The sequence below is a fragment of the Lytechinus variegatus genome, chromosome 1, assembly GCF_018143015.1.
Source record: "Lytechinus variegatus isolate NC3 chromosome 1, Lvar_3.0, whole genome shotgun sequence".
NCBI lineage: Eukaryota > Metazoa > Echinodermata > Echinoidea > Temnopleuroida > Toxopneustidae > Lytechinus > Lytechinus variegatus.
The window spans coordinates 12,226,417-12,254,039 of record NC_054740.1 but is presented as its reverse complement, the minus strand read 5'-3'; the positions used below and the strand labels follow the sequence as shown (position 1 = coordinate 12,254,039).

At 35.1% G+C, this 27,623-nt stretch overlaps 1 protein-coding gene across 1 annotated transcript; it reads right to left on the bottom strand.

The window, feature by feature from the left end:
• Positions 1-2,983: 2,983 nt before the first annotated feature.
• Positions 2,984-27,623, bottom strand: LOC121430772 (NEDD4 family-interacting protein 1-like). The gene is made up of 8 exons (XM_041628204.1): positions 27,504-27,623; positions 23,734-23,830; positions 22,790-22,908; positions 20,145-20,208; positions 17,531-17,655; positions 15,547-15,613; positions 9,625-9,763; positions 2,984-8,409 (listed from the first exon to the last, which is right to left on the bottom strand). Exons 1-7 carry the CDS (start codon positions 27,528-27,530, stop codon positions 9,654-9,656), a joined length of 609 nt encoding a protein of 202 aa, XP_041484138.1. The 5' UTR covers positions 27,531-27,623; the 3' UTR covers positions 2,984-8,409; positions 9,625-9,653.

The following is a 27,623-nucleotide window of genomic DNA, read 5'->3' as shown; positions in this document are numbered from 1 at the left end:
GTAAAGATGAGAAAATTAGCCCCCCCCCCCCTAAAAAAAATGAAGAAAGTGAAGTGGAAGATAAAAGAGATAGAGAAGAGAGAAAAAGACAACTTCATCTCTGAGTAAATTTTAATCTTATTCTTAAATACAAGGACTGGATGAAGGAAGAGGATGGACTTCAGAGGAGAGAAATAGATCATGTAGAGAGGTATTATGAACAGAGGCTGTGACATTTCATTTGAAAAGTGAATTGCTATATGTGAGCATTATGATAAATTCTGACAGCGTTATAAATGAATTATTCATTACTTTAATTGATCATTATTCAGACAATTTTATAGGGTATTCAGGAAATCACCCAGCTCTGCAATCCTGCCACCCTTCCAAAGTATCATGAAAAGACTATATCAATATTGACTGAAGAGGGCAGTCTTTCACAATTATTGTCAAGGAGTGATTTGGTGATAGGAGGTTTTGTGTTGAAAGGCAAAATTAGAGAAACATACAGTTGCATGAAATTCAATTAAAAGTGAATATATTTATAATTTCTGAGAAAGTCAATTTTACTTTTTTTTATCTCATTAAAAAATTCCCTTTCCCCCTCAACCAGCTCTTCTATATGTTTCTATAACTTTCTATATTTGATGTAATTCCCCTAAAAGATTTCTCAAAAATTTGTGATTTCATTTTTGCATTGATATCAGACACATTATTTCATACCCCCTTCTTTTAGAAATTTTTTTTATAATGTTCTGTTAGATAATCTGAACAGCTGGAATTAATATTACATTATATTTGGAGAGCTGCTCACAGATAATGTCACAAATAACTAGCACATCAATGATGTGGAGCTCATCCGGCATCTCGCAACAATATTTAACAATTTTAATTTCAGCCCAGTTGACAATGTAGTGAATTATATTCGTGACATAAATTGAGGATATAGAATTGTAATTGATGAAGAAATGACATAGAAGCATTTTTTGTGATCTATGAATAAATTTCATATAAATTAAGCATAAATAATTTTCGAGTCAAAATATCAAAACTCTGTGTAGAACCTTGGTGAACCTCATGCAGCTCTCAGATGGAACAAAAATAATCAAAATCAATCAACAAATAAAGCCTCTTCTTTATTTGTTGACTAGATTTTAAAATGCTTCTTCTTTGTCATTTTAATTTCAGCCCAGTTGACACTGTAGTGAATTATATTGGTGACATAATTGAGGATATAGAATTGAAATTGATGAAGAAATGACATAGAAGCATTTTTTTTGTGATCTATGAATAAATTTCATACAAATTAAGCATAAATAATTTTCTAGTCAAAATTTCTAAACTCTGTGTAGATTCTTTGTGAACCTCATGTAGCTCTTAGATGGAACAAAACTAATCAAAATCAATCAACAAATAAATATTTTTTTGTGATTTTTGAAAATATATGAATAAATTAATTAGCATATTTAACGAGTTTCAAAATTCTGTGTTGAAATTTTGTATCACCACCTTGAGCTATCATATAAAGCAAACAAAATTGAAATTGGTCAACAAATGAAGAATAAAAACATTTTGGTGATTTATGAATAAATTTTGCAAAAATTAGCATAAATAATTTTCTGGACAAAATTTCAAAATTTTGTGTATAAGTTTTGAATCCCCCACCTAGTGCTATCATATAAAGCAACCAGAATTGAAATCGGACTTGAAATGGCGAAGAAGCATTTTGAAATTGTGGACAAATGACGGACGCCACGGCATAAGCTCATCAGGCCCTTCGGGCTAGATAAGCTAAAACCTATGAAATTTATAACTTGTATTCTTTGATAGATTTTTCATCAATCCTTGACCAGTATTTTCTCAAATATTTCTGTTTTTATTAAAATCAACTTATAATCAGGGTGAATCTCCCTTTTAACCAATAAAATATTGTTTTATTTCATTACCATACATTTTCCATAGTCACTAATCCAAGTTTTGCACCGGAAAAAAATGCCAATTTAATGAAAAAATGACATGAACAAGTTACATTATATATCCAGAAAGAGCATATCGTAAAACATAATTTAATACCTTTAATGTGGTATATACACAAGCTTGGATAATCACAAGGTAATATTTGATGACGTGATATAACGGTTGATTTGTGTGAAATGAAGGCATGACTGCACGGAATAAACCCAGATAAACTCATAATCCTACAAGAGTCGCAATAGAATTCATTGTAAAATACTTACTTTCAATAATTAACATATTTCTTGAATAAACACTTAGACAATTCTTATTTTAAACATGTTTATAGAAAATGTAGGCCTATTTGTCAAATAGGTTGATTGCCACTCTTTTAGGATTATGACTTCATAGACATCAGGGGTTGTTTAATAAAGTTAAGAGTGACTTTGAGAACGACTGGTGATCCTTTTTTGTGGTAAATGATATTCACCATTAAATGTTTATTGGTGATTATTTAGCGCATAGGAAAGGTTCACCAGTTGTTCCAAAAGTCATTCTTAACTTTGATATGAACAGCTTTATGAAACACCCACCAGGTGGGTGTTTCATAAAGCTATTCGTAAGTTAAGAGCGACTTTAAGAACGATTGGTGATCCTTTCTTGTGGTAAATTGTATATACATTGGCGATGGTTACGCACGTAAGAAAGGTTCACCAGTCGTTCTTAAAGTCGTTCTTATCTTACGAAGAGCTTTATGAAACGGCCCCCTGGAATTCATTCATTACAGTCATGCGTTAAAGTACTTTGAAACAAATGAAATTTTACATTGCAACAAAAATTACCTCATGATGTACCACATAAAATTGCTATCTATGATCAATCTATTTGAAAGAAGATTCTCTTTAAGAACATATACGACGGGTTTGTATTCATGCTGTATTTTTGCATTAAATTGGCAATTTTGGCAGTGTAGTTTGTCAGACTCACTCAGTATAACATGTACTGGAAAAATGTTTTAACATCCAAAAAATAGAGGGAAATAAGACTTCTCTACAGGTTTTATTTAATAGAATTTATTAAGTGCATGATAAAACTTTGTCCTTTGTCTCGTTTCATAGAATAAAATAAAACAAATTTCCAGATTAAAACCAATACTAGTGAATGAAGAATGGTTTAGATATTAAAACATAAGAAATTATATGGCAAGTCCAAGTTTACAATATTATTGAGACTTGCTCATGAACCAACCCACTGATAAAGGGAAGAGTAAAAATAAACCCACACAATTTTACTACAGTTCAGTTGCCCTGAAAAAAAATAAAAGAAAATGTCTGTCTATGAACCATCACCTCTTAATGTTAGAAAAAAAAGTTCATTTGAACTGTTGAATCAGAATAACATCTGAAGGAATGGTATAATGTAAGTACTCTGTAATAACAACTAACTTATAAATTGATTACAATACATGATGTTAATAAAGTATAGAGTACTATATCATGACACCATACTGTTGTAAGTGTGCCTCAAATACATTTATAGGCCCGGGCTAATATCACAACAATTACAATAGATTTGAAGCAAATCAAGTCTTAGGGAGATAGAAATTGAGATCAATCTTAATTCAAGTTTGATTTAAATCTATCACAACTCTTTGTAAAGCCCGTCCCACACTATGCGATCCAGTGTGGCACGATTTTTCAAGAAATCGCATTTTGCATTAAATATGAAAGTTCCATAAAGTAAAATTATTTTATTCAAAGTTCGGCATATCGTAAGGAAACTAAAATCATATTTTTACTTTGCAGCAAGCCCTATGGTCGCTGTAAAGGCCAAGTAAGCTTCAAGTTGCAGCCGATGATGACGTCATTATGATTTGGAAATAATTTTGTTTTTAATCATTCAGGGAGGCTCAAACTGGACTTAATATCGATTTCAGAAGTCCTGCCACTATTCTGAACTCTGACCCGTAATATTTTATTAGTTGGAATATCCATATTAAATGTTATCACAATTAATTTGAAATTCTGATCATAACCAATCACATAGTGTGAGACGGGCTTAAGACAGGGCCCATACGACAGTGTACAAAGGATTTTTTTTTAAAGACACTGAAATAAGCATCAGGAACCACATATTTCTCATGTGGGTAAAAGTTGATATACATGTCTGCTTTCAAGAACATTGTGTGGATTTGAAACATGAGGGGTTCACCTCCTTCATAACTCTATCAAAACAGTCAATTATTTTTGTCATCCAGTGCTAGAATTGTTTTTTCAACAACACTCCATGCAAATGACATTATCACTTCGGTTACTTGTGCCGTTTTCAGTAACTCATGATTTTTTGGTCCGTACCAGGCCCGCGCTAAAATAGTCCGCACCAAGCGATAAAAAATGCTTTCAGTAATTATAGCAGAGCCGCGCCACTTTTACGATCACCCATTCAAAAACTCAGGCACGTAAGGGCAAACTGTCATGGTAACTGAACACTCCATATACAGAGCGGAAGTGCTCCGTATTCGCTGAATATTCGCGCGGTAAATTTGATGTACACGCGATCCGCCGATGCGGAGGCACGGCCAGAATTGTGTGACCTTTGACCGTGTGAGGAATTTTGGCCGGGGCCTGGTGCTGCTATCCGTTCATAAACTCTTTGGTCGGCGCCTGGTGCGGGCCTGGTGCTGATAAAAGCAGCACCAAAATAGCCCGCGCCATTCATAAACTCAAAATTTTACGACTTAGCCTGGGCCTGGCCCGGGCCAGCGAGTTACTGAAAGGGGTATATGGTACCCTAATCAATCATGATTTGTTATGAAACTAAAATTTGAAAAAGCGAGGGAAAATGAGTCAATTTGTATAAAAATATCATATGTTGAATTATAATCTGAATATTACGACTAATATGGAACACGTTTCTGGAATATATAGCACCATTTACCAAAGATTTAATATCCTACTCATCACTATTAAAAAAAAAATACCAACAGGGCAACATGGAACGTGACATACCAACTATATCAAAAAGTTACGTGCAAATGTATGGTTAAGTTCGTTTTACTTGGCTTTGTCTAAGAAAAAATAAAATATTCAGGCTAAAAATGACAAAAATAAACTTTCTCAACAACAAGAGAAATAAATAATTGATATTTTTGTGAATATCTGTGACCTGCCACCCAAACCAATAATAAGTCAACCAAAATGAATATTCAGATTTTTATTGTGCTTAAAATATATGTGTTAAAATTGACCAACAATAACCACTACATGTACTTGATTGAATCATGGTAGGTCCATGATTGAATGCAGAGGATATTCAGCAAGAGCTTAACAAATAAGGAGAAAACAAGTTTTGAAGTTTGGCGTTCACTCAAGCATGAGATGTGCATACTGTGTAATCTCAGTGAAACTTCCAAGCATTCATTAAAAGTAGTGTCCAAGGAACTTGTATCTTTTCTTTTATTCAACTTCACGACTTCAAATATTCACAGTATGAAGAATTGCTCTTTCAGAGAAGCAATTTTTTTCATTTTGGTTTTTGGAAACTAAATTACTATTTTGACTATTTACAGAGAACCTTACCTGGCGACCTACTGGTGGTTTTGGGGTGGTAGAAACATATTTGGTTAAAAATAATAATTTCATCCCTGCATAAAGAAGTCTTTAAAAAGGAATATAATGACTTGCAACAGTCTCCAATTGTGGAAAATCTGTAATGATTTGGTAACTGAAATTGAATGAATTTCATTTCAGTTTAATGGAGTTTAGTTGAATAGCTCTGAGCTATGAACTGTACACATTACACAGTATTTGAATATAAAGATATCAACGTGTATGCATTTTCACATAATATATACTGAACAACACTTTTTATAATAATAAACCTACCAGTAAAACTGACAGAACCTAAATAGAACAGCTGTGCATGGTATTGGTATGTACATATACAATATGCCCATGAATATGATACAGTATACAAATAATAAATATTCATGAGTGCAATGGACAGATACTTCGAGGTGAAAGATGAGATGATCTACTCAATGAGACGTAGCCAAGTTGAATGGGTCAGTCATTTCATCTTAAACTAAAAGAAGTATTCTGTCCATTGCACGAACGAAAAGAACATTCATTATTTGGTTTATTATGACACCTAAATATAGACTCTTTTCCATATGAAATTTATCAATTTTGATGCAAAATATGCTCATGCAGTGCGAGCTTGGTTTGTTGATTGTTGCGTCATGCGCTGCAAACACGAGTGGTTTTACTTGTGCCTGCAGTCTCAGTGTGCGCGTGCAATGGACAAAATCATATGGATCCATAACTGCACGATGAACAAATCTAAAATTGCATGGTTGATGACGTCATTGTAAAATGGGCTGAATGATTGAAATAAAACAACCAATCAAATGACAAGAATCTATCTAGGTGTCATATATTATGTAATTTGCTTCACAATCATACTTGTAGTTGTCAATGGATAGCTTTGTCTATACACCAACCATCCTTTACTATTACAACTAGGTAAATGAAACTCTGGAAATGAATAAATTTAAATTACAAGGATACTAAGAATTTCAACAAAGTTCCCTCCAAATTTGTTAAATAATGAAAGTAAAAAAGTTTGAAAGTTTCAATTTAATTTCTACAGTGATCTTCAAATTGGCAATGTTGATTCAAAGTGACAATTTTTTTTACCACTAAATGTCTAATTTTCATCATTATATCTCATCTCCATGGTAAATATTTGACACAAGACATGCCAAAAAGACAAGCAGCATCTTTACAGATTAAATGAAGAAAATACAAACTTTAGGTACCAAATATGTTGATAGTTGTTTTAATAACCACACCTACAATCACAATGCCAATTTGAGGATCTCTGTATCCTATCTCTGAGGAAATTGATTCTCCAGCCACAAATCAAAATTAACAACTAAATATCACAAGCAATTTCTATATCATTGTACTATGTAATGGGGATGGGGCAGTTAATCACTCATTTGACTATGTCATCTACTGTAAAATATATACGTGCATCCAATTAATATACATGTAAAACATTTAAACAAAATCACATGAATTAAGCTAAAAATATTACACTGCATTTTAATACTGTGACCAATGGCCTGTTTCAAAAAGAATATATGAATATTGTAAATTCCCATTACAGTAACTACCACGGTAACAGGGCTTGACAGCCAATCAAATTCAATGATTCCAGACGTTATCATAATAGAAAATTTAACAAAAGTCATACGTCTTAATCAAACGAGACCCTAGTGGCTCTCTTAAAGGTATCACATTACCATAGTATCATATTATATTTAGCTTCAGGCACGGATGCAGGTTTGAGGGGGGTAAGGGGAATGTGCCCTATCCCATTAGCTTGTCAATTTTTTGACAGAAATTTTTTCCTCAATCCTTTGGAAATTGTTGGTGACTGCTGATGTTTATTTTTTGTTGTCAGAGATATTTTTCCAGCCCCCTCCCCGCCCTCTGTAAATCCTGAATCCGCCCCTGTCCACATTTAGCAACAAAAATATCTGTTCGGTGATAACAAACTGAATAACATACACATATTAAACTTCTCTTGTCTCTAAACAGCTTATAGATATATAAATTCTTACAACAAGTCATACATCACTTCTTAAACATGCAAGCAACATATAAAGGATATTTTTTACAGAGAGATGAAGGCCTCATTCAGATGTAAGATGTTGAACTGCAAAAGGACTGATGTAGTAGAAGAATGATATACTAATAGGACTTTTCTACCTTTTAACGTGGAGCTGTGAGAACAATTAGCTGTATGGCCATCAACTGACGAAAGGAAGCAACTCTTGGTTGTTGTTTTTTTTCAATTTTTGTTTCTTGATTTGGGATATTTTTTGTGTGTTCTTCATTTTAAAGGAATTGGAATCACAAGGATAATTCAAAAGTAAGTGACTCTATGGCCCGTATTCTGAAGTCAGGTTTAACTTAGACCACAGTCTAACTCTGTGCTAAAATTATGGGGAGCCAAATATTCCAAAATTCTCTTTATATTGTTTCCTATTTTCCTTTTGCTTTTATTATAAAGAAAAATACTTTATTATCATTCCCAGACAATTATGAACAATTTGGGTGTCATATGAGTTAATAAATTTAATGTGTACTGTTAGTGATTTCTTGGCTCTCCATAATTAAACCACAACTCCAGGGGTTTAATTTAAACCCGGCTTCAGAATACGGGCCTATGTATTTCCACATAAAACAATGATACATTTTCCTCATTAATAAGGAACTCATTTCACAGTATTGCTTCTTTTGTCAGTGGCCGTCTGTGGTCTTGAAACCAGTTTTAATCGTGTACAAGAAAATCTTACATAGCAGTTCACCACCTAATACCTAAACAGACCTTCATGGGAATTAAAACATTTTCATGATGAGTTGCTTCAAGGCCAAGTGTGACTTCGTTCGATGAGATATTATGGATCTGTAAAAAAGAGGAACAAAATATATTCATCAGGAAATTATAAAGGATTGCATTAAATTATTGTTCAAATAGTAAATACTATTTTATTTGCAGCATGAAAGTGTTCATTGAAAGTTATAATGGCATCAATACCTATAATCCACATTTTAAAAAGCAGAACTTTTTTTTATAAAATGGTAGGACCCTAAAGGTGTTGCACAATGATTTCAGTGTGACTTTGATTCAGACTGAAATTCCATTTACGTGCTGTATATAAAACATTGGTCAGATCATGTGAGGGTGTGCTTCTTCAAGAAGATAATTTCATGTGTACGTAGACATTAATAAGAATGATTTGAAGGCTTGGTCCCACTGCACTTACGGATGGAGGATGTAAAACAGAAAAGAATCTCCGTTGGAAAGCGTTATGTATCCGTTGTGAACTCTTTGCATACATGTTTCATGCACGCTATATCAATCGAACATCCATCCACCGTGATTTCATTGTTGGCCCTTTTTGCCCATTGTCTGAAGCGGATAAAAATCCAGAAATTCTGCTTGTCAGCTGTTTCTGTAATGAGTACGTTTTGTGTCCGAAGGCCACTGGGACCAAGCCTTAAGTCACGCTTACATCTTTGTAAAACACCCCTAGTAACTCAAACTATGAAAAAGCTGTGGAAGTTCAGAAATATGGCAATGTTTGCAACCTCATTATTTTCTGAAAAGTGAGAAGAGTCTCTTACTTCCTATACGATAACTCTTTCTAGGCCAAAGGTTGCCACATTTTTTAACTCTTAAATAAAGCTTTTGGAGCTGCTCCCAATTATTTGTACGTTTTGAAATAAGGTAGGAGGCTTAAACAACCCAGTGCCCCCAAAAAGTAGATTAGCAAAAACAGAGTATTAAAGGCAAGTTCAAGGAAAACCTCTTTAAAGTCATCTTTAGTATTTAAACTAGTTCTTCATCATATATTAATGACATGATACTGGTTTGACATGTATGAGATGAATGATCGATGAATGTAGTCCTGCTTATCAAAGGGGACTTTTTTCCTTGCTCATCAAGAGAATGAAGTTTAACTTTGAGATAAGGATTATATCCTTTCCTATTATCAGTGAAAATTACCTCTTATCACAATTCTTTTTTTAATTCCTTTTTTTGACAAATTTCTTTTTTTAATCCCAAATATGAGCCGTGACTCTAATGAGTAGGTTACTATCAAGGTAATATACTCACCAGATGCATGTTGATTGCGGTAGTTGAGTTTACATCCGATGGTAGACAATATACATGGGCTTGTTCCCATTCTCTCCATTTGGATTCTGAGATTTGTACTTGATATGTAGGTAGATACCTCTCACAAATATCAAGAATCCTTTTAAAATAAACAAAAACAGATTTAGATCAGTGATAAATGATGAACCCAACCCATTACTAATGGGTGTTTCATAAAACTGTTCGTATTAAATTAAGAGCAACTTAATGGACTGGTAAACCTTTCTTATGCGTTGAATAATCACCAATGAACATTTAATGTTGAATATCACTTTATACAAAAAAGGATCACCAGTCATTCTCAAAACAAACTCTTACCTTATGAACAGCTTTATGAAACGACCCCCTGATATTTTCACAGAGCTACAAGAACAAGATGTATCATGGAGCAAATACGACACTCATTGGTCAAAAGTCCAAGACCAGTAAACCATGTACCAAAAGCAAAGCAAAGGTCAAATTGGGCGCGCCATTTTTCGAAAGTTTTTTTTCAGAGAGTTGTTATGCCAAGGTACGTCGACTGTTATTCAAACATCAAACAATTTTTGATATTTTAGTCATTGCATGGAGCTACTTGACATAGCCATATAATTTCCACCATGGTGAGAATAATAATGAGGTAAAATAAAGAATGTTAAAGTATGTAAAATAATAAAACAACTATTTGTTGATGCTACTGGAGCATCTGGCGATATCTCCTCATTATAACTCACGTTCCAGGGCGTTTTTTTTTTGTAAATCCCTCAACATTCATCGTGATTACAAATTGGAAGAGTAGTGATAGCAAATGTAACAAGGGAGATGACAGGTAATTCCATGGAGGTAACATGCGACCATGGAGCAGTGAGACTCTATTTGCCTGCGGATTTTCATCTCACTGGAAGCATGCACCAAATGACGTCATTTAAACACGTTTACGATCGGGGTTCTGTTTATAATTCCCTAGAAAGCCTGATTCTGGTCAAACGACGTTTACTAACGCACCTTTTTGTGAGTTTACGACCGGCGTTTTGAAACGTCGTTTGAATGAAAGTAAGCATGGATGCAACCGTGTTTTGTATGGAAACACTGATTCTGGCCTGAAAAGTGGAAGCAGAAACACGGCCTATGTCTTCTTGACAATAGAATTGCTGATGGAATCCCTGGATGGAATCCCCTTATTGAGTTTTTGCTAAAATATCCTGCCATCAGAATTGCTGCTTTTAATTTTGGAGAGTGCTAAAAAAAATAATAACCTATGTTTTAGTGTTCTGCATTGTAACTGTATTTGTATATTAATTTTTTTATCTACCTACCCATCACTATTGTTTCCAAGTCTATCCATTTTATTTTTTTAGTTATCGTGCTATTAAAAACTAATTGTAATTCCATATTTCAAACTTGTCATATATAACAAATATTTGAAATCTGTCCAACCTTTTTGTTAATAATCTGAATACATAATGAGTCGTAAACTTTGACCTGCAAATATCAAATTTGAAGTTGACCTGTAGATCCATGTCATCTACCTACAAATCACATTTAGTCAATTTCTGACAAAAACATTCGGATAGATAGTGAGCATTAATGATAAATACCAGTTCAGGTAACAACCTCAAAATGAAATTACCACCCAAGTGTTTGTTTGTATAAATAAAAACAATGTGGCAAATGACTGGAAGAAAATGCGTAATTGCTATGAAATGAGCAAACTAAGCATGGAATTCCATCAAATATCTGTTATTTTTCCACGCAATATTAATACACTGTCCCACATATGCTTTTCTGAGTCAGTGATCATCAAAATTATCAGTTTTGAGCTAAGATTTCCCAAAGATAAATTTACATCAATGTACCAGATCTAGATATGGTGACAATCATCTTTGATTTTAAAGACTTTGTCATGAAATAATTGTTTGCTGCAACAACTTTCTCTTAACGTTTGACCAATGGGCCCCAAAACAAGAAAAATAGATCTGTAGCTAACTGTCGCTCTACCCTCACATACAACATGTTTAAATTCCGTCAAAGATTTTCAATTTCACCACATGGATACCGGGGGATGGAAGGAAGGACAAAAAAACAGACATATGGACAAGAGTAATGGGGCAGAATAGAAATCCCCACAAATATGCTCTTCAAATGTAAATCAGAACATGCTTTCATAATATTTTCAATATTAAACAAGAAATATTCCTTTTTGCTTGAAATCATAATTTATGTAATCATACAATTCATGTAATATCCTACTACAATGTAACTACACAATCTATATTTATATTTTTGTTCTTAGTGCATCTTGTAATATCAAATATCCATTTCCTTTCATCAGATTTTCTATAAATAAATTCATATAGAAACTAACAGCCGATGTGACTCACAGGAAGTACTAAAGCTACATGTATATGAATAAAGTAAACAATTGTAACAGGTCAAAATGAACTGTTTATTGAAAATTCATATATTTTCATTACTCTTAATAATTCGTCTGTAAGTAATAGATGCCTTTAGAGGAAGTGCACAAGAAGTAGTAAAAAAATAGAAATGTTAAACAATCTTCATGCTTTTTAGGAAGTATGATTCACACTCTTTCTGGGTAAGAGTGATGCTGAATGGTCTTTGGGTCAAAACATCACATTCCAGAGCTATGAGCTTGTATTATGGTCAAGGCTTATGGAGAGTGATGACTGCATAAAAGGGAGAGAGGAGTTTGCTCCAATTCACTCCTGCACTGCACCCCATTCATGGGGCAGGCAGAGAGGCTTCTTCATTTTCGGGTCAGAATTCTAGGTATTTGACATGACATTCGTGTAGCAGGTGAGGCTATCACGAGAGGAAATAATATGGTCCTCTAGGCCAGATTGCCAGGGTTTTTTTTTTATTTCTTTATCTTTTGTTCCTGTACATGTACTTGGAAATTGTGGAATTTTGTATATAACGACTCATCGATATTAAACGAACCGAAACACAAGAAATGGTGTCGTGTGTCATCTTCTACATCAGTTTCCGCGTGTTACAAGTGGCGTTGTCAGCAGAATCGATGTTCGTCGTTGGATACAACCAAGTTCAAACCCTGACAATCTGAGGAGCTCATCCGTGGACATCTTGATTTGTAAATATGAACGTAGCTTTAACACTGTTTAAGATGTATTTGTGTGTGTGCATAGTGTGAATGCTGTAGCCAAAATGTAGTTTGGTTTAAAATAATGTGGGGCTACAAGTGTAGTTAATAGGGACTAATACTAGTGGGAAGGTATTTTAAGAGATACCCTGTAAGAGTTTTCAGACCAAATGGCTTTGGTCAAGGGAATACTGAGTACTGTTGAAGATTAGTTTTGTGTTGTCATGGTAATGCTGTGGTTTGGAACAGTCCATGCCCCCCTTCTTATGTAATTTTGGCTGGTTGGATGGGAACCACACATTGGGGTGTAGGAAGCCAGAGACACCAGTATTTTATATGTTGATAGGAGGGAGTACAGTATGTGCAGAGAAGCTCTGGGTTTGGCAAACATGATTAACTATGAATAGTTGAGGCGTTTCTTTGTCTGATACTTGAAGTTTGTTAACTTTTTAATTTTTGTTTTGGATCTTGATTAATATTCGGTTTAATTACATGTAAGCTATGGCGTGAATTAATGTTAATTAATTGCTTGATCCAGAATGTGTATTTGATAGTTTTAGGGGCTACTTTGGAAAAAGTAGGGGAGCCCACGTGTTGATGAAAGTGTTTTACTTTCATGTGTCTGTGTGTTATAATGGTTATCATATTGTAATATGCTGATCTTTCTGATTTGTAACTGGGATTTGGCTAGGAGTACTGCTAGGTTTAGTCAGGATAAAGTATCAATGTTAATTTCGAGAACCTCAATCTGAGACCGGGATTGCATTAGAGGGATACTGGAGTGACTATTGGGGCAGTAAGGTTTTTCTCTTTACCTTTGTTTTTCTGTTAACCTTCGAGGCCGGAAAGGATGCAGTGGTAGTTGAGAAAATTAGTCATAAGTTATGAGATATTTCGGTGTGTTATATTGGTGAACCATTGTTCCATTGGAAATTGCTAAGATTTGGGAAAACATTTAGTAATTGTTATTTGTTTATTGTCTTGTAATTCTTTAAAAGTTTGAATCAGCTTGAAGTATAAGTAGGTATATTTTGGGAGGTTTAAGGATGACATTGTAGTGATTGATTTACTGGCTATAATTATAATGGTCTGTTATTCGTTGAGATACATGGATTGTGAAGGTTTATGTCGATAACTAAACAATTGGTTGGTATAAACTCTGGAGCTGTTAGGATCAGTTAGGAAGCACTTGGAATGTTAATGCTAGGAACCTCAACATGAGACTAGTATTACATAATAAGGAGTGTACTTGAAAACTGAAACAGTTGAGTTTTTGCACTAGATATGTTTTCTGTGTTTATTCTCGTCACGAGACCAGGAAGTTCGTATTAGTGGTGTGGGTTCGCCAATACCGTGTTATTGCCGAGATTTTTATATTCTGTATCGGGTGATTACTGGCTTTATATATTTAGTGCCATGATTAATTGTAAATTGATTTGTTCTGTAACTGGGAACAAGCATCTCCAGGTAGTGTTATTTTAAGTAGGACTTTAATTTTTGTAATAATTTTGGTATAGTGAGTGCCGGGACGTCACTCAATTAAGTAGGGGAGTATGTAACAGGTCAAAATGAACTGTTTATTGAAAATTCATATATTTTCATTACTCTTAATAATTCGTCTGTAAGTAATAGATGCCTTTAGAGGAAGTGCACAAGAAGTAGTAAAAAAATAGAAATGTTAAACAATCTTCATGCTTTTTAGGAAGTATGATTCACACTCTTTCTGGGTAAGAGTGATGCTGAATGGTCTTTGGGTCAAAACATCACATTCCAGAGCTATGAGCTTGTATTATGGTCAAGGCTTATGGAGAGTGATGACTGCATAAAAGGGAGAGAGGAGTTTGCTCCAATTCACTCCTGCACTGCACCCCATTCATGGGGCAGGCAGAGAGGCTTCTTCATTTTCGGGTCAGAATTCTAGGTATTTGACATGACATTCGTGTAGCAGGTGAGGCTATCACGAGAGGAAATAATATGGTCCTCTAGGCCAGATTGCCAGGGTTTTTTTTTTATTTCTTTATCTTTTGTTCCTGTACATGTACTTGGAAATTGTGGAATTTTGTATATAACGACTCATCGATATTAAACGAACCGAAACACAAGAAATGGTGTCGTGTGTCATCTTCTACATCAGTTTCCGCGTGTTACACAATAATTTTACACAGTGTATGTAATAAAAGAAGCGTGACAAGATATGACTGGTACATGCTACAAGTTTTCTTAAGACATACAGATTATATTAATAGCACTCAATGTACGAGCGAGCAGCTCACAAGTAACACCATAAACTTAAATGATATCATTCTCTAGTTTAGTTTTTTGAAAATGTGAAATGTTACCCAGTAAATTTAGTATATGTATCTACATGTATAAGCCAGATATTACTGGAACATTCTACTTTTTAAAATATTAATACATGTAGCACTCAAATGGGTGAGCAGCTCAGAAGTGACATTACAAAAATTGAAAAATATCTTTCTATACATGTAATTGTTCTGTTTTTATGAGAATCAATTTAACATATTACCCAGTGTGATACTACCTTTACGCCAAATATTTTTGGAACAAGCTACAAGTATTTTAAAAGAATGTGTACATGTTATTAAAAGCACTCAAGAACATACAATAACAGATGCATGTGGCATTACAATACTTGAACATCATTCCCTCATTTTTCTGTGTTTTTTTTTAAAAGAACAAATTTAAACTAATACCCATTAGAATAATTAGATTCAGAGTGATATTATCGTAAAGCAATTTTTTTTTCTTCACATACAACTCACCACACAATATCAGGGCAACAAGAAGGCAAGCTGCACTTTTCAAATATTCTGAACAACACTGGGAATTCTGAAAAGAACAACATAATATAAAACAAGAAATATAAAATGATAGAATATTACAACAGTTTATCGCCCCCTAAAAACAACAGCAAGACTAGTCCTCAACATGCTCATGTTTCATTTTTCATTAAACATACATTTCAAAGTGCTGAGCCCCATTCCATAAAACTTGTTAATTAGGTATTATCATAACCAATTTCCAGAACAAGTTTAAAACTATTGAAATCTTTCAATCTGATTGGTTGAGTACATTTGTTATAGAAATTTAGCATTTGTTATTGAAACAAGTCTTTATGAAATGGTACTCGTCATTTACGTTCACAAAGCATAAATTTATTAGTCGTACCTATAAAATCATATGGCGAATGTTCGTTTAGTCGTGCAGCCACTGTTTTTTTAGCAGGAAATCAAATAAGGATGTGAAAAAAGGACCTAGCTCATGTATTACATGTCCTTTATTTGAGTTATGAGGGTGGTATGAGGGTAAAATAATATCATTTCATATCAGGTTGTTGTAAGTTGTATTACTATTTATGCAGAAAACTTCTTCCTTGTTAGTTGTAATAAGCATTCAATCACTTCGGGATATTTTTGTCTTCTTCAGGATTCCCACATCATGTACATTGTAGGAGTTGGCATGATACATGAGACATGATTTGAGCCCATCACACAAACAAAAGCATGGTCTTGAAACTGCTTTGAAACCAGGGTTTATGTCAATTTCATGCATTAATAAAGTTTCATTCAGTGCATACATTGAGAAAGAGTCCAACGCAAGCTTTTATCACAGAGTGATCTTGCCAATTGCCAAGGTTACCACATAACAGAACTATAACATTAACAATCCAAATATTTATGAATGTAATTTAAAGGTCAAGTCCGCCCAAGAAAACTGTTGATTTAATAAATAGACAAAACTCAAACTACCATAACGCTGAAAATTTCATCAAAATCAGATGTACATGTAAAATAAAGTTTACATTTTAAAGTTTCGCTTATTTTTCACAAAACATTGATATGCAAATGAAAGAATCAACAATGTCCCTTACTCACTATTTCTTTTGTTTTTTATTGTCTGAATTATACCATATTTAATTTTTTACAGATTTGACAATAAGGACCAACTTGATGGAACATTTTAGCATTAAAACAATGCTAATTCCACATATTCAGGGTGGAATTTAACCTTTGTTTCACTTGAAAATGAGAAAATTTGAATATTTCATATGATGAAATACAAAAGTGTGAGGTGATGTCATCAGTCTCCTCATTTGCATACTGACCAGGATATGTATATAACTGTTTTGTGAAATTATGCAAACCTTTAAGATGTCATATTAAGCTTTCTTATTTTACATCCGATATTTATGAAATTTTCTGTGAACATTATGCTTGTTAATTTTTCTCTCTTTATTCAAATCAACTTTTTGTTGGGGTGGACTTGTCCTTTAAGTAAATGGTGACAGATAAATGCTGTATCTTTGATAACAAGTATGAACTTAGCACACTGGGTCAAAAGTGTGCATGATTTATTATTACACTCTTTCTCAATAAATGTGATGAAATAAAAAGTGTAAATGTTCTACATTCTCTTATTGACATATGATCAAAGGACCAAAATTATTTGCAATCGGTGATTAACATATCTAATACACCTGGTATTCACACTCTATTTTTAAAAAGGGGGGAAACTCACTAGGCTTTGAAAAACAATGGCCAAACTTCACAGAAGATTCAGAGGTTCAGACCATATCAAAGCATACTAAAATGAGAGTGATGAAAGCACATTGCCCATGTACATGTATGTAAAAGAAAACATAATTGGATTGGATGAGTGCATTTGCACTCATAAAAAAAGGAGAGGGGTTATCTATGGTTTGATTTAATTATCAATATGAAAGTCAAATGACTTCTGTTTGATTACCATTGCAATGATGGACCACTTGACCATGGATGCTCCGAAGCCAGAGAGGGCGCCAAATCGACCTGCCATACTCATGCTAAGGCAATAAGCGAATATGAATCCAATCCAATTGAAGATGAATGCGACTGTGTGACATACAGAAGAAAAAGAAGCGAATAGTAATATCATGCATGCCATATCGTATGGTTGAATTGGTAACGATCATAAAGGTGATGATAATTATACTGGACGGCTTTTCTGAATGGGATACCAGGTGGGTGTTTCATAAAGCTGTTCGTAAGATACGAACGACTTTAAGAATGACTGGTGATCCTTTCTTGTGATAAATGGTATATACATTGGCGATGGTTAAGCGCGTAAGAAAGGTTCACCAGTCGTTCTTAAAGTCGCTCGTTATCTTACGAACAGCTTTATGAAATGGCCCCCAGAAATATTGCAGTTGTTATGGGCCAATATTGCACTCATCTACAATTTTTGCAATACTTCCTTCAACATGGCATATTTGTGATATCCCATTCTCAGCCATCCAGATATGATTTAATAATACAGAAAACTCTAGCAAGTTGAATCTTACAAGACTGCAAATAGCAATGTGACTTATTAAATAACAAGTGGAATGCCTCTGGCCGTCTCACCTGCATCACGCAGTTCAATATAGCAGCAGTGCTGACTTTGAAAACTACTCTAACTCGCACAAGATGTTTAGTGATACATGGTTACTCTTATGTCCACTTTTTATGAACTAGACCAATAAACTTACAGAGATAGGATGGTTATTCAACAAAAAAACCCAACATGGCCAAAGTTCATTGACCTTACATGACCTTTGACCTTGATCATGTGACCTGAAACTCGCACAGGATGTTCAGTGATACTTGATTACTCTTATGTACAAGTTTCATGAATCAGATCCATAAACTTTCAAAGTTATGATGGTAATTCAACAGATAACCCAATTCGGCCAAAGTTCATTGACCTTTGACCTTGGTCACGTGACCTGAAACGCGCACAGGATGTTCAGTGATACTTGATTACTTTAATGTCCAAGTTTAATAAATAAATAAATAAACTTTCAAAGTTATGATGGTAATTCAACAGATACCCACAATTCGGCCAAAGTTCATTGACCCTAAATGACCTTTGACCTTAATCATGAGACCTGAAACTTGCACAAAATGTTCAGTGATGCTTGGTTACTATTATTTACAAGTTTCATGAATCAGATCCATAAACTTTCAAAGTTATGATGGGAATTCAACAGATACCCCCAATTCGGCCAAAGTTCATTGACCCTAAATGACCTTTGACCTTGGTCATGTGACGTGAAACTCATGCAGGATGTTCAGTGATACTTGATTAACCTTATGTCCAAGTTTCATGAACTAGGTCCATATATTTTCTAAGTTATGATGACATTTCAAAAACTTAACCTCAGGTTAAGATTTCGATGTTGATTCCTCCAACATGGTCTAAGTTCATTGACCCTAAATGACCTTTGACCTTGGTCATGTGACATGAAACTCTAATAGGATGTTCAGTAATACTTGATTAACCTTATGGCCAAGTTTCATGAACTAGGTCCATATACTTTCTAAGTTATGATGTCATTTCAAAAACTTAACCTCAGGTTAAGATTTGATGTTGACGCCGCCGCCGCCGTCGCCGTCGGAAAAGCGGCGCCTATAGTCTCACTCTGCTATGCAGGTGAGACAAAAATCTAAAGAGAAAAAATTGTAAATCTGGTCTGAGAAATTGCTACTGCTGTGGTAATTAATAAGGACTTTATACTGTACACTAAACTAGGGTAAAACAAATCATGAGGGTGAGATTTAAGGCATTGCTGGTGAAAAGATGGAGGCCATAGGGGGCCATGGACCCCTTAAAATTTTCACAACTAAAACAGACAAAAAAGATAGAAAGAGAAAGAAAGGAAAAAGAGTGAAGTATGATTCTATTTTCTGAGGTCAATTTGAATCTTGATGCTCACTCAGTTTTTATAGAAATTTTGTCCCATATGCCATTCCTGGCTCCCTAAAACTTTACGCTGCTACAGGGCACATACATTAAACATTGCAAGATAATAAACAATGCAAGTAAGCAGCATTGTGGAAGAAAACAGCTTCATGACTGGAAGTGAATTTACATCGAACCTAATGCTATTCTAAAGAGTGATACAATATACAGCTAATTTGAGAGGAATCTTTTGGAACCAATGAAATCAGTGTGACTTAGGAGAAACTTACCACCCTTTCACACAGTAAAAAAATCATAATTTGAATGATGATTCCAGTGAAAAATAAGGCTAATGACAAATTTTAAGCACGTGTGAAACCAAACTAAAATCACGAACGCTTACAATCATGAATTCAAATTCTACTCCATTTAAGTTTCACACAAATTATGGTACAAATTTTCCATGAGAAGGGTCCGATGATTTTTAAAGACGAATTGCAATCATCATTACAGTGATGATGCAAGATGTATGAAAAGGCCCTATGAAAGAGGAATATTTTTCATTTATTGATATGGTCTAAAAATGGCTTTGACTTGAGTAAATTATTCCCTTATGTTAAGGTCAGCTTTATACAAGTGTTTACTTGTACATTACACTTACTGATAAATGACAGTGTAAAGATCATATCAGCACCAAGTTTGGAATTTGAATCAGCTGCCCGATCCTGTTTTACAAGATAACAAAGAAATTCATTTCAAATACTTGAACATAAACTTTTATAATAATCTACTTATAACCAGGTGGGTGTTTCATCCTGGACCTATCACACATGGACATTCAACGGATCCCCTCCTTTGGGCCAAAGACCATCACCGCTAATCCTTTTATAAACAGAGCGCTGGCAGCTGACGCCCATCAAACCGGTCGTAAAACACGCTGTCACTGATGGACAGCGGAAATCAATTATGTGCTGCTCCTACCTATTGCAATGTTGTTCGTTCACGTTATCAAAAGCAACACACAGCAGCGAACATTAGCGCTATGAAAATGATTGCAGAAACAAGAAAACAGGCGTGCATAAACATATTTTTCACGCACATCGCAAATAACCGCACATGAAATGCATTGACATCACCTTGCAGATCAGTATATTTAAAGCAAAGATGCAGTTAATATTTGATGGAGAAATGTGCGGAAAACGTTAAAAATACATTTATTTCGGACAATATTGATGTCGATAGTAGCGCTTACCTTCGGTCAGAAGTTGGTTTTCATTTGGGCGTAAAATTCCACAGGATTGATGAAATTTAACGGAATTATTTTTTAAGGTCAGACGACAAATCGCACATTATAGACAGCCTAAAATCATGTACTTAAAATCCGGATTGCGCATTGCATTCTAGGTAATGTAGGGCCTTTCCCTTTTGGCAATCGGGGCTAAAACATGTCCGTCTTTGGTCGAAAGAGGGCCATTGTTCAATCGGTGACGATCATTGGCCGAAAGGAGCTTGTGTAAACAATCGCCCCGAGTGGTGGTCATAAAAACAGCGTAAAGAGAAAGTTAAGGGTTAGACAGCGATTTTGACAGCTGGAAACAGGTGGTGGTCATAAAATGCTCTCGTTGAATGTCCATTCGTAAAAGGTCAATGGTTTCATAAAGCTGTTCATAAGTTAAGATCGACTTTAAGAATGACTGGTGATCTTATCTTGTAGTAAATGGTATACACAAAATTGTTCATTGGCGATGATTTAGCACACAAGAAATGTTCACCAGTCGTTCTTAAAATTGCTCTTATCTTACGAACAGCTTTATGAAACGGCCGCCTGAAATGACAGAGGACTTTCATAATAAAAAGAAGTAAAATGTGTATTTTCTCAGCAGTTAAAACAATATCTTCCAGAATCCTTTGGCAAATTGTTTCCATTTTTTAATACACACTCAATTTGAAATCATAACTGGCATTTATATTTAACAATGGGAGAGTTGTTTTAATTACTTGCCATATTCTACTCAGTTAATTTTCTGATTCAAGATTGGCATATTTTGCATTTTCATTTTCAAACATACATAAGCTTTCTTATTCCTTAAACCTTTTTCTTTTTAACTTTCACCATTTTGGGTTTTTATTCAATTGTCTCTATTCCCACACATTGTCTTATTACCGGTGTAGACCTTCCCTTTAAATCCATGTATTTTACAGATGAGTAAAACTCAATTCATCTTCATAAACTCTTAATGTTAACACCCAGGCATTGAATTTACGCAATAGCTTGAAATGAAGTCATACACTTTGTTTTAATCCGTCCTTAAGAACTCAATTTATGAGGTATTGGGTCTTCCAAAATGGATATCAGCCTTCTTTTGAAAGAATTTAGGTGGGGAAATCATAGTACAAGCATAAGTAGTAGATCATACAACTTTGGAAAATGGTATTTGTCATTTCGTTGGCTGGGGGAAAAACCTCTACAGTACACCCTTCACTGAAGGAAAAAAAAGACCCCCCACCCTCTGGAATGCTGCCGATTCAATGAAGAACTTAGAATAGATCCCTTTTCTGGTATTTAGTTTATATCCATACGTGAAACTTGATTTGATTACTTATAACGTGTCTGTGCATTAAAAGATAACCTGCGCCCATTTCATAAGGACTTCTTACTCGGGGGGGGGGGGGGGGGGGGGGGCACTTTCAGTGACGAGCAGATACCAGGCTTGTATCTGTATTTTCCATATTCTGAAAAAGCATCCCTTAACAAATATTGGCGTGAGTACCCTATTGAAAACAAAATGGTACACTTGGCAAGGATTCCATAAATCGACCCGCAAAACAAGTAGGGTCCGACAGCGATATTTTAATTGTTATGTCACGGACGTCGGCTAAATACGTTTCCTTAAATTGGGTTTAGTACCGCCCCACCTCCCACCCCTCGCTCAAAACGAACTCTATATTGTTGGGGCAAAAAATACATCCTTTACAAAGCATTTGTCTTATTTATACCCTTGCAAATTTGACTGTAAACACGTACAAGTAGCTTTCATAGCGAAATATATACTATTTTCTCAGTATTTTAGTGTTTTTAGAAACCCTTAATTACGTTACGTACATAACATGCCCAATCTTCAAATAGATATCCTTTTTATGTGTTTATGTGGTCGCGCCTGGTATCCACTAGTCAATGGAAGTCCCCCCCCCCCCCCATTCCAACTATGGTACCTACCATGGAAACCTTATTGTTACTATGGTAGTTACAACTTAAAATAATGGTAAAGTTACAATGACCATAAGTGTAGCTCAACATGTACTGACCGTAAGTAGACCTTGGTCGTTGACCTTTGATTCACTCTCATTCTCTGTGTACTTTGGGGGTGGCTCGGAGGGCACTTCATAGGGTGGGGGCTCTATGACAGTATTCTCATTGCCCTTACCTGAAAATAAAAAAGGCAAATTATGGTAGGAAAAGAACTATGGCAAAGATGATCATAGTAATAGTGATAAAATCTAAAATAAACTGATAAATCTATCATTGCAGTGCCCAAATGAATTGATTGATAAATAAATGAAGTAAAAAAAGGCATTGTAGCAATATTACATAAGCACATTAGTAACTCTCCAAATTCTTTTTTAAGTTACATGCAGCATAAAAAATAAAAGTTCCCTATTAAAGTTCCTAGGTCGATCTCATCTCTTGAGCCACAGAAATCTGTTGGACTTAAAACAACTCGACTTGGAAGAGATAACACATTCTTTCCAAAATGTGGTCTTTGCTTTGACTTTAGCGATTATTTGACTTATGGAAGCCTGGAGATGAAGAAGGTTGACTTAATAAAGGGCATACATAAATGTACCAATCAGCAATTTTAACAAGACCATCTCAAGTCCAAATCTGGCCAGGTACATGTACCTTACCCACACTGCAACATTATCAGAAGTGTAGTCTGGTAATATAGAACCAAAGCACACCAATTCAATACATTGTACTTCATACATTCATATCACAATAAGTCAATAACTATGTTACCAAGCAGCAAAACAGGTTCCGTTCCGTTCCGTTCCTCTCAAAAACATTTTTTAAGTTTCTCTACACATATAAAACTATAGGTTAAATTATACTCTGTATCAATAGTTATCTCAAAAGGCATATTTCAACTTGAAGACTAGCCATTTATGACACAGTCAATGAGACACAACACAGTGTTGGTCAGTTCACCCATCCTTTAATTAGAAAAGACTTTAATCTGGTCTAAACTTACTTTGGTCATTATCTTGGTTCTGCTCTTCCGACTCTGATGGCAAGACTAGGGTGAGAGTCACTTGTTGGGCTCGGCTATCACGCTCTGTCCTACAGATCTGTTTGGTCACAAAAACGCATACAGGATTAAACTTAAGTCACATATTACATCCCAATAATCTGCATCCAGTTCATAATGCTGGGTCAGCCAAAACTCAAGCACTCAGACTCACAAATTTGACTTTTACTGCAAACATCTACAAATTTGGCCTTTCCAAAATAGAACAGTACAAGTAAGAAATGATGCAAAAATAAGAGAATGAATTATAATAATGGATAGAAAGAATATAAATATGTTCATTTTTTTGTGCACTTTTAAGGCAGTGAATAAATAGAATGGGCATAACCTGGGAACATCTACCGGTCTGGTATGCATACAGTGTACATGTATATTCTGATTATTTTCTTTCTTAGGTTATCAACGTGATGTTGATTATGTATGTATATATCTATAAGGGGGGTAAAAGAGTATAATCACCTTACAGATCATAAAAATATATTTGTTGTTATGTGTAAGTTTTGTTTTGAAGTGTAGGCCATTTAATTTGCATGGTTTGAAAAGCATGCCTTTACTTGTAACAGAAATGAAGCATTAGACAGCATCGAGGATGGTTGAGCTATAGTAAGGTAGACATACATGTAAACCCCAACGGATTAGTTATCGTCACAATAAAGTACTAGAACCCATAGATCTTAATTGATTCTAACAATTTATTCATAATGTCAAATCATGATTATCACGATCATAATACATGTAGATATAGCAGTGTCCTAGTGGATCGTATTACTAAGAAGCTTTCCATAAAATGCAACATTATTTCTTAATTCATCAAATTTCCACCATATAGGGCAGGGGAACTTGGATGTTTCGTAAGAGAGTACAGGGCAGCTTCTGAATGGAACTTTTGTTCCTATGGGAAATTGGACGAACAAGGAGTATTTTACAGTTGAATAGTGTTTTTATTGATTTTTCATTGATTTTAATGATTCTTATTATCGAAAATATTCATTACTCATCTCTAGGAAACTGTCTAAAAGTGGCAGAGTGGTTTTGAAGAGGGAAATGAAGGGTAGATGAATATCAACGCGTCGTTTTGTATTTTTAGGAGAGGGGACTTGGATCACGACTATTAGTACTGCTCGTTATCCAAGTCCCCTCCTATGGAAAATTGGACGAACTCAACACGGGAAGGGGACTCAGATCAGGAGGAGTATTTAGACAGTTAAATAGTGTTTTTAATGTGATTTTCATTGATTTTAATAATTCTTATCAAAAATATTCATTAATCATGTCTATTAAACTGTCTAAAAGTGGCAGATTGGTTTTGAAGATGAGGGAAATGAGGGGTAGGCCTAGATGAATATCAACGGGTTATTGCCGTTTTGTATTTTTAGGATTTGCGTGCTGTCGCCAAGCGGAAGACAAAGAAATCAAGATGGCGACGTAAACACGGCCGTAAGCTCTTCCCATCTTTTCATAACATTTTTCTTGTTTTTTTAATGAATTCTTCTTTAAAAATGAAATCAATATCGCAGAAATATTGGAAATGAAGTTTACTTGGACCCCATGTAGGCACTCATTCAATGAACAAGGTTATGATATAACCTTGTTCTCAGTTCCATCCCCATGTGTGGCAAAATAATGGTGGCAATGTTTGGCTTAATTTTTCTTTTTATATGAAACAAATGCTTGATTTTCTTACACTGTCAGTTTTCATTACAGCTATTCATCATATAACTTGGCACCTAGGCCCCTATGTAAATTTAATTCTTTATTTTATTTTTTTCTTAATTAAAAATAGAGATTGAAAAATGAAAATTTTATTGCCATATTACTTTCCACCAATAGAGGGCGTACACAAAAATATGCCCATAATTCAAGTTTTTGAGCGCTCTGGTGAATACAAAAATTATTTCCAAGTTACTAATGAAAATAAATTGCAACCGTAAGGAAATTTGTAATTTTAGTCACAAAAGTGATATTTTAATGATTTTTCAAAGTGTGCTATGTACAGCATTGGCATACCATAGTCCTACCTGTAGATTCCCCACAGGCAGAATGGTTGCAGTGAACAAGTGCATAATGTAGGCCTACATGTATAGTAGTAGGCTAGATCTTTTAGAGGGAAAGTAGAAATCTCGGGGGCGAAAGTTTCAGGTTTTGTGCCCATACCAGCAAAGCCATTTCCAAGGCAGAATCTGTGCAACGGAGTGCAGCTCGCTATGTGATGAACAATTACTCAAGACGATGTAGCGTCACAACCATGATTGATGCGCTTCAGTGGAAGACCCTGCAACATCGTAGAGCAGTGTCAAAGCTTACTATGATGTACCGAATCACCAACCATCTGATTGACATCCCCGACGACCAGTTGGTACCGCTCAACACTCCAACCAGAGGCCACAGCAAGAGATTTCTAATCCCACGATCACGCACATCACTACTGAAGGATACGTTCTTCCCAAACACCATCCGTTTGTGGAACGGTCTACCTGAAAATGTGGTCATCTCACCATCGATCGACATCTTCAAGACACGAGTCAGAGATGTCGTCTTAAACTAACTCAAAATATGAGAACAATTTGTATATAGTGTATATGCGTTCGTTTTTGGACTTATTTTCATCGAGCTTTGCTACGAGCAACACGTTTAATTAGCCGATAGACAACCAACTGTTGTGCGACGATACTCCGTGGAGGTTTATGCACACTACTGGAAGAAGAAGAATATAGCTTGGGATCCCAGGCGTCAGTGGGGAGTAACCCTACGTAGAGTAGGCCTAGAAGGCTAGATGACTTTTCGTTTTAGTTTTACTCCCCAGACGCCTCCAGGCTAGGTACCGTATACCGGTATAGTGAGTGATTGTGTTACCGACCGGCCTTGTATTACCAAACGCGCGCATCATATGCGTCAGAAAATCGCAGAACATAATCAAATACAGTACGCTCTAGTCGGTGGACTGTACTTTATCAGAAGAAGAAGTACCTTTGCAACATCCTTCCAAAGGGAATTTGAATAGAAAAATGATGAAAAATAGTCAACACAATTTTGAAGTCTTTATATCCTCAAAACAATAAAATATGGTCAAAATAGCTCATCAGTGACTTAGATCTAGAGTTGTTTTCCCAACTTTTCCGATACCTTTTTCAAGTGACCAAAATATTTCACTTGCAAACAAAGAGAGGTCTGATTGGAAGCTGATGTCATAAAAATGAAAACAAATTACGGCAAAATTTCTGCCGACTTATATTTTGTAGGTATTTGGGCATTATCGTGATATTGGGAACCACCGTTCACCTCATACAGCAGCGCTTTATTCAGTCACACGCACGGTTCCCTATTTTCCAAAATTCCACCTCCATTCACTTTGTCTTTGTACACAAGTGAGGGTAGGCCTACACAAACAAATCTACGAGTGGTTCCCATTCCCAAAACCACGATTTGGCCGGTATTTGTGTATTTATGGTGAGGGTTTGGTGAATTTTGTTGGAATAATGTGTTTGATATGATCAAATTCATGAAAAGTGTTCGGTAATACGATCCACTACCATACCGTATACCGGTACTTTGAGCAATGACCAAAATTGCCATTGACAATTGTCCATGATTGTCAAGTCATGTTGAACTCGCATAGTGACTAGATCTCCTGATCCAAGCTGGATCTAGTTCTGTCTCATCATTTTGTTACTCGACCTTAGGACTTTTGAACATTACCTGAATCGCTCACTTACCTCATCATATGACGGCGGATTCTCCATGATTTACCAAATCGTCTAAAAAATGTATTTCAGGATGTCATATTTTGATAAACAAACGTCGCACGGCCACGGCTAATGTTTAGCTATTGTATT

Excerpts from the sequence above, each read along its gene's own strand:
- LOC121430772 (XM_041628204.1), bottom strand. The coding sequence starts at position 27,530 with ATGGAGAATCCGCCGTCATATGATGAG. Across the intron at positions 20,209-22,789 it reads ACGACCAAGGTCTACTTACG|GATCGGGCAGCTGATTCAAA; the intron begins GTCAGTACATGT and ends CTTGTAAAACAG. Across the intron at positions 17,656-20,144 it reads CTTTACACTGTCATTTATCA|TCGCATTCATCTTCAATTGG; the intron begins GTAAGTGTAATG and ends TATGTCACACAG.